Source organism: Aplysia californica, unplaced genomic scaffold (genome assembly GCF_000002075.1).
Source record: "Aplysia californica isolate F4 #8 unplaced genomic scaffold, AplCal3.0 scaffold00187, whole genome shotgun sequence".
Classification (NCBI taxonomy): domain Eukaryota; kingdom Metazoa; phylum Mollusca; class Gastropoda; order Aplysiida; family Aplysiidae; genus Aplysia; species Aplysia californica.
Genome location: NW_004797457.1, coordinates 123,362 through 132,388, shown reverse-complemented (window position 1 = coordinate 132,388; position 9,027 = coordinate 123,362). Strand labels below are relative to the sequence as shown.

General features: G+C 40.3%; 1 protein-coding gene across 1 annotated transcript in view; it reads right to left on the bottom strand.

The window, feature by feature from the left end:
* Positions 1 to 9,027, bottom strand: part of LOC101859330 — a gene marked incomplete in the record, with an annotated part of 41,260 nt that overhangs the window by 27,598 nt on the left and 4,635 nt on the right. The window contains 3 exon segments of the mRNA XM_013082655.2: positions 698 to 937; positions 1,631 to 1,793; positions 3,090 to 3,235. Of these exon segments, the coding sequence (XP_012938109.1) occupies positions 698 to 937; positions 1,631 to 1,777 (387 nt within the window).

Below are 9,027 nucleotides of genomic sequence, written 5' to 3'. Positions count from 1 at the left end.
AGATAGATAGATAGATAGATAGATAGATAGATAGATAGATAGATAGATAGATAGACAGATAGATAAAAAGTTAAAATGGTGCAAATATATTCATAGAAAAAAATCACATAACAGCTTACTTTGTTTTGTCTTAGTAAGCGTTGTACGACGCTTGTAACACAACTTGGTCATAATACAAGCGCCAAAGGATAGAAGTGGCTCAAGAAAGTAACAAACACAGAAAAAAGAGGGGAAATAATAATATAAGGACGATAGTTTTTGTTTGCTTAGGGTTTTTTATAGGAAAGAAGAAGCAAACCACACCAGAGCACCCGCCTAAGGCCATTCGCCTTTATGGGAAATTGTAGAGCGAATTTGAATTACATGTATTAAAAATTTTTACGTTATTTAGGAAAATTGTTTTAAATTGAAAAAATATATATTTACACCGAATTTTACATATTTTAAAATTTTAAGATCTAACTACTGACCCATACCCAGCCGTACAGTGAACTGCGAATAAAACTAACTTGCGTTACGCGCGCTCATATGACCTTTTATTATGCTGTTGCGAGCGCCGTAAAACCCCCTACTAAACTTCTTTTTTTTTTTTAAAGAGAGATAGAGAGAGAGAGAGAGAGAGAGAGAGAGAGAGAGAGAGAGAGAGAGAGAGAGAGAGAGAGAGAGAGCCCGCCAACGAACCAGCCACACGGCTTACTTTGAGCGCGAGATCTAGCTGATGGTCGGACGGGACGGGTGCGTCCTCGTGTCGCGAGGCCTCAAGAAGTGATGACGTCACCCAGGCTGTGACGAACATGTTGTTGTCGAAGACGTTCAACATTCGACGAATTTCCGCCATCTCCAGGTTGCCATGGAAGTTGAGCTTGACCTCGCTGTTGTACGCGCCTTTCTTCTTGCCGAAGTGTTTGAAAGGTTTGAAAGGGATGTCGGTCTGCACCTGTTTTAATGGAAAGAGTTGACTAATTGCGAATTGTTGTTGTTGTTGTTGTTGTTGTTGTTGTTGCTGCTGCTGCGGCTGCTGCTGTTGTTGTTGTTGCTGTTGTTGTTGTTGTTGTTGTTGTTGTTGTTGTTGTTGGTGGTGGTGGTGGTGGTGGTGGTGGTGGTGGTGGTGGTGGTGATGGTGTTTTAGTAAGAGTTTTGCAACACAATTAGGTCATTATAAGAGCCGAAGATTAGAGAAATAATATATAAAAAGGAGGGGAGATAAGGACAATAGATGTATGATAGGAAAAAAGGAGCAAATTATCTTAGAACCAAGGTCTTTTTTAAAATCAATTCTTAATAACTCTTGAGCAGAGACATTTAAAGGAAATTATATAACACCAAACCATCACAAATTTACTCTCTTAAGAAAAAATCGAGGTGTTTTTACACCCCCAATGACATAATAAAGAGCATTAAACAAAAGGTGGGTTTCAACACTGTATATCAGGACTTAACCGTACTGAGAGAGATACACCGTCCCAGCAGAAAGACCGAAGTACTTGATTAATGTCCTCCCAAAACGGGAATTGAACTCATATCTACTGCATGCAACGGTGAAGCGCCACACCGCTACACCATTGATGATGCCCATACAACTTTCTCCGAAGTCAGTTCTTCTAATTATTTTCCCGCCCTTCAAACGCACCTGCTCCTCGGCAATTTTCTCAAAAAGGGTTTGAACCAGCGTCCTTGCATCCTCGGGGTTATGCGGGAGAGCGTCTGACCGTGAAGCAAGGGAAAAGACAAGGCACAGAAGCGCAGTTGCTATCGTCATGTTCACAACGTTCGCCATGACGTGCGGTCAGTATCTGCGGAGAGGAGAAAAAGAAGTAGGATCATCACTCAGAACTTTCATAACTATGACGTCAAGACGTATTACATATTTTTAAAAATGGTGCACTTTCAGAACACTTTGGCTTTATTCCGACTGCGTCCAAAACGTCCCTTTATTTCTAAATGGGGTGAAACAAGAGTTTGGTATTAACAAACATGGTTACTTCCCTTGGTGTGCATTTTCTTTGCTTGGTTTTGTTGGGAAATATTCAAATGCACATGTTCATATGTGGTATGATAGGATATGATAGGATATGATATGATATGATATGATAATTTTATGATAGGATATGATATGATATGATATGATATAAATGATACTTCTGTATTGAACTCACATGCAGTATCCAGATGAGACGAAGTTATTTTTACGAAATTGCGCAATGGACAAACCTCCGTGACACATAGATACCTCCTCCTGGGAGATGAAAAACTATTTTGTGTCGGATGCGATGTCGACCTAACATCAGGCGAATCCGAATAGAAAGTTTAGAATTTGGGGAGACCCGAAGGAAATATTGTTATGCACCTCATTTAATTTGAAGAATTATTGTTCTCCATCGCTAACCCCAACAAAATTCTCATTTTCAGAGGACCATCGATCTTTACTCAAAGATGATATTCTCAAAATGCAGATGGCTATTTTTACTACTGAACTTTACTGTGAATTTTAAACGTCAACCATTCCAACTTTAAAAATTAAACCTTGCCATGATGTGATCTAACGTGAAAACAACCAACAAACATACTCATATCTTCATAAAAAGCACAAACAGGTATCCAAAATGCTCTACGACAAACTGATAAGGACCTAAATGTCATTGATATTTTAAGTAATAATAATATAGCGTAATAAGATAAGATAAGATCAGATCAGATAAGATAAGATCAGATCAGATCAGATAAGATATAGATAATACTTTATTATTCCAGAAGGAAATTTGTCTTGGCTGTACACATGCAGGTATACATAAACAATCTAAATTATATATTACTCTTATTAAAATTCAACATGAAAAGAGAAGTAAAGCTGACAAAATGTACATATATCACATCAGTTGCATCATTCAACCACATGCAGGAATTTGATTACAAGACCCCTAGAGGTATATACTCGTAGATACATACTCTAAAGAGCAATACACATTATGCTTATGCTAGATGGTAAAAAAAAATCTTTTTATATCTTTCTTTCTTTGTTTTTGGAGGTACATATCTGCCCCTGCGTGGTCTTACAATATCAGAAAGGACTTGCTAAAACACACTCTTACCGTCAGCCAAAGATCACAGAGCTGAATAATGATATTTCAAAGGCGGTCTTGCTTTAACTTTAACTTTGTTATGTTAGGGCCAGTTGGGAGATGTGTACTTTGCTCGACAGATCTGTGGGTTGACTAGTGGTCGAAGGGACGGACTGCTGGAAATAAAGAAGAAAGTGTATCACGTGATTTGTTTGTTATGTTTTGCTTTTAATTAGAGTTTTACGTCACTGAAAAAAAATGGCGAAATGGTACAAGTTTAACGCCCCTATCAACACTATTGGGTTATTTAAGAGGTTGGGTCTCCGAGTTTAACGTCCATCTCCGAAAGGCCGAGCCAAGTGGGAAATTCGTGTAAAATGCCTTTTCAAACGACACAACGTCGGACCGAGCTGAAGCTCGAGCCCCCGAACTCGCAATCTCACGATTACGGGTTTGGTAGCCTTACCACTAGGCCACCGACGCACTTTTTACGGCACTTGCAGCACAATTAGGTCCCATAAGAGCTGAAGATTAGAGGTGTCACAAGACAGTAACAAACGCAAAAAGAAGCAGCAGTGATAAGGAGGACAGAAGTCTGATAGGAAAGGAGCAAACCACACCAGAGCACCCGCTAACCACATGATTTGTTTGTATTGTTTGAGTAAAGAGAAACAATAATAGTCACATAGTGCAGGGAAGAAGTAAGACAGATAAACAGAAACAACAGAGTGAAAGAAAAGAAGTTGGACCTACCAGTGGCGTCCTTGAACAACACATAGCATCGTATGAGATTAAAAGAATCCCATTTGCAGTTGGTGTACTTTTGAGATATTGGGCGTCAAAGCTTGTGACTTTTATAGCAGATACAACCCATTTCAAGAGCATAATATTTTTCTCCAAGCTGAATAGTCATTACAAAACAAAAATCACTGTGTAATGCGATGTAGATATCTAGATAGAACCCGCCCAAAAAACAACCAAAGTAAAAGATGTGCTTTTCTTAAACGGCAATACCAAACATCAACGAAAAGTAGAGAGATTCGTTTTATTCTCATACGACAGTAGTTCGTGTTGAGAAAATGTGCCATCTGCACGCCTGAGAGGTGTTGTTGTATGATTGGCAACACATTAGCGCGACAGTTGTGCACTTTGATGCGAAGATAACGAACTACGCATTGCCCCAACTGCCAGGAATTTTAGTGGCTTGTGGTACTGTAAAGAAAGAATTAGGACTTGTAACATTCAGGCTACGGATTTTTTATGTTTTAGTGAGCATTTTACGGCGCTTTCAACACAAGTATGTCGTAATATAAGTGCCGCGGATTAGAGGTGTTACGAGAGAGTTTAAAACACAAAAAGTATTGTGCATAGTACATCAACGGTTGATCTCACACCCTGAAGAGAATGCCATCCCCTAAGCTCAACAGATAGGCCTACTATAAAAAGTATCCTGTGTTTAATACATGCACGTACAAAGCAAATGGTAAACTAACTTACTAACTAGTCCAGCAGTTCTTCGTCAATGAGTGCCTGGAGAAGATCATGACACCCACTAGCTTGACACCATCAGAAACGTAATATTATGGAGGAGAACCAATTTAAGGGCAACAAATAGACTGTGAGACATAGACAGAAACAACAGAGATGAAAAGAAAGCATGGCCTGTAAGTGGCAAATGAAATGTTAACAGAGGGAGTGAGACAACGAAGAACAAGTTTTTAGCACACATTTGTTTCAAGTCCCATTTCACACATTTTAATGTGCTGTATAATAATACAACATTTAAGTTATCCAATGAACATCTCTGATTGGTCTGTTCAAACAACACGATAGATTGGTTTCAGAAATGGACTTGAACTCGGTTTAGACAGTATCTTTGCCCAAAGTATAATTCGCAATGTGAACAAAAGTAATCCACACGTGATCGCATGTGTGCAGCGGAAAACTACAAGGAGAAGGGATTAATTATTTCACTCGTGCATATAATTTCGAAAGATGAGCTTCTTATTAGACGAGTTCAGAAAGTGTGCCATGGAATTGCCTTGCGCATTGTAAGCTGAGCAACAATGGTAGACTTACTTAATAATTGAATTTTCTTCTAAGATAACGTTTTAGAAAGGGTCGTGTAGTGTAAGGCAATGCTGAATGCTGACAGATGTTGTCTTCGGGCATCTGTGTAGTGGTTCGCTCTTCGCTATCGCACGCAGGAGGCCCGAGTTCGATTTCCAAGTGGGGAATACATTTTATTCAAAATCTCGGTCTTTCTGCTGGGATTCTGTATCCCTCTCCTCAGCCCGGGTTGGCCCTGACAGGCAGGCTCGGAATCCTGTTTCCTAAATTATCTAAATTGTGCCGATGTGGGGCATAAAACCACCTGCGTTAATTAAAAGCGACTGTCTATCGAACCGAAGACCAACGTTTCGTAAGCCAACACTAGTTCGCTTAAAGTCAAGACTTACCGTAGTTATTTCATATGGAGCTCCTTTTGACATTGTAGAAATAATCGTCCGTAAATGTCTGACAATGATTAAATCTAATACAATCGCGGAGGAGAATATTTCTCCTGCGAAATAGAAAAATTTGAAGAATTAAAGGTTACGATGACTTGTGGCTTCTGTTGTGGCTGATGAGACCAATTCTGGCAAGAGAGAAGTTTGCAACATTTTGACCATTTAAAGGCTCCACTTCGACTTGTGGATGTGTGTAGCTTGCGGGCTTCCCTCTTGCATTCAGCATTTCTCATTCGTGAAGCCTCACATATGATTTGTTGCCCACTGCTGCTTTCAACACAGTAAGATTGGGGGGGGGGGGGTTCTAAAGGAAATATCCATCTCCGACTGAACAAAACCACTACCACAGAGCATGAACCCCTCTGTTATACAAAGTTCTAGAAGCGCCTAGTCTCAGCTTCGAAATTTGGGTCACCCATACCGTCGACCAACATAATACCGACTTGGCTAAAGGCTGCAATTAGATCTTACTTTGAGACAAATACGAAAGACAGATCTGGTGTGAAATCAGTTGAAATAATAAGGGCCGAAACTACGATTTGGGAGAAATACTGTCCACATGTATTTTATTTATTTATTCATTCAATTTGTTCATTTATTCAAATTATGCTTTTATGGATTGATTTACTTGTTCATTCATTTATTTATTATGTATCTATCTGCTTATTTATTTATTTTTGTTGCTGTTTGTGTGTGTGTTTGCTTGTTTGCTTGTTTGCTTTTAGAAGGCGCTTTACTTAATGAAAAGCAATTACGTGAAAGAACACTTTGAGGGGGGGGGGGTATTTCCTACTGTATTGTCAAAGTCCCTGGATGTTTTGGAATCCTTAAACTAAGACGACAATATACTCAATAAGGCATCCTCTACTTCTACATGACTGTGTGAATCAAACTCATGCCTTTTTCATGCAAGACAAAGAAAGCACCTAGCCTTTATAAGACGTAAAAATAAATCTATTGGCTATCTTTTTGTTTGTCGTCTTTGAAGACCAAAAATCTCAAGAAAGAGAATATAAAGGAAAACAGTGGCGAGTACTGTGTACTGACGCCTGTGGAGTAGCGGTTATGGGTGTCTCGCTGTCGCACACAGAAGATTCGATTTGGATTCCCGTGAAGGGAGAATTTCTAACGAGTATTCGGTCACTTTCTGACAGCCAATAAAAATTTCTCCCCACTCGGGAATCGAACTCGGGTCTCCTGCGTACGAGAGCGAGGCGCCTATACAGGACCCACTGCGGATGAGATCGGCCGATCGGGCCGATCGCCCGACTCGGTTGCCTCAAAAACGGATGGGATCGAGCCGATCGCCCGACCCGATCGCCTGAAACTGAAAACAAACACGTTTGTTTTTGAGGCGATTGAGTCGGGCGATCGGCCCAATCGGCCGATCCCATCCGTAGTGGGCACCCCGTAAAACGTGTTTGTTTTCAGTTTCAGTCGACCGAGTCGGGCGATCGGCCCGATTCAGCCGTAGAGGGTACAGCGTATAACCGCGACACAATAGACGCTTATTCGCAAGCTCCTAATGCACACTGCTAAAGCAGGTGAATGTATTGCTGAAGAGGTCATGGAATAGTTTATGGGGACACCAGGATTCAGATACAGAACTATATAATATGTGTAATATTATTATTGCGGCTTGATTTTTCTTCCCTCTCAGATGTTGTTTCTCTTTGCTGTCTGCACTTTCGTCAAATTACAAACCCAGAAGCGACCGAATTTTCCCCCCCATTCAGAAATAATACCAAAAAACAATAATTTTTGTTTCCTCGTGATACAGAATTTTGAAGGGGTACTAGATCTAAGTGCTCCGCTTTTCAAAAAGACCTGGACTGTATTTAGAAAGCCTTACCTTTTTCATATTGAATGTTTGTGAGTGTGAGGCTTTGATGAGAAGTATGGTGACGACCGGTTTTTCTGTGTGTTTTTTTTTTTGTTTTTTTTTCGTTTGGGGGGGGGGGGGTGGTGTTTGTTTTTGGTTGGGGTTTTTGAGTTTGTTTGTTTTTTGGTAGTGGGGAGGTTGCAATGAGGAAAGGTCACCATTATAAGTTTCTATTTTCAGAACAGCGCATAAACACACGCATACATGAGCTACAGATTCCCAAAGTAGAACACCAATTGTTGTACACACAAAAAAAACAACAACTGGTTCACACATTGCAAGACAAAGTCCTTGTGCAATATTTCCCTTATCATTTCTTCTTTTTTAGTTTTTTTGGGTTTTTTTTTTTTGGGGGGGGGGGGGGGAAGGGGGGGTGTGCGTCTTAACAGTTTGGACTGTCTATGCAAACTTGCTCTTTTTCTATGTCGCTTGACTTATTTAGTATCTGACACGCAATTCCTGACCGCGAACTTATTCCATTGGCTGATTGAAGGAACATAAAAACAGTTCTAGATCTATACCTGTCGTGTTCCCATAGAGCGTGTAGTGTTGACTTGCGGGAAAGCGTTTGTTCGGTGGGGCCACTTGCTGCTTGTGTCGTCTGCTACTTCTAATGTACTTTTCTTCTGTGTTGCTATCGTCTTAATCTACTCCTGTACTGTTGCGAACTATTGCCGCTATCCTGCCGATGACTGTAATCTAAGACCCAGCACAGTTATGTAGTAGTAGACTTACATTTGCGAGCCATCGTAGCGGATTTGGGTGCTGGTCAAAGTAATGAAATCAATAAACCGGCATTTTTCTGACCGCTGGTCAGTTTTTTTCGGTTGTTTTTGTTTTGTTTTTTTTTGTTTGTTTTTGTTATTGTTTGTTTGTTTTTTGTAGTTGTTTTTTTTGGTTGGGGCAACTTTTATCTCCATTTGAAATACATTTCTGTGTGGATTTCACTGAAAAACATTGATTAAAGGCACACAAAATGTGAATTTTCAGTCTCCAATGAATCTCAAGCTATGAAAATCGCTAAACTTTGGTGGCTATTTTCTAGTTAATTGTTCTAAAACCAGCGACACCCCACCCCCACCCCACATCCTTCAATCGCAAAAACGTCCTCAACTTCTATTCAAGAAAGATGAGTACTTCTTTGATCCACAGCAAGGCAAATGAGCAAGCTTTAAGATGATACCAATAACCCTACATGTCCAAAACTTAACGAGTGCCTGATTCCGCCTCGCCGTGACACATTTGCCTGGTTCTCACAGCACACGACAATTAATAATCTGCTCTACCCTGCTTGTTGCTTGATCGAAAGTGTTGTACAGCCACTCAACATAGTGCTGACCATTTTGGAGTGGGGCTGCTTTCATAATAACAGTTAGGGCCAACCCTGGCAGAAAAGAGATAGAATACATCAAAGAAGAAAGACGGAGGTACTCGTAAAAATAACTTCCCCACTCGGGAATCAGACTCAATTTTTCTACTTCCAACAGCGAATGGCCTAACCTTTACATCACCATAGACGCCGGTGTGGCCTGCTGCACCTACTTCCTTTCCTTTCCGAGTTTCTGCATGCTAAATA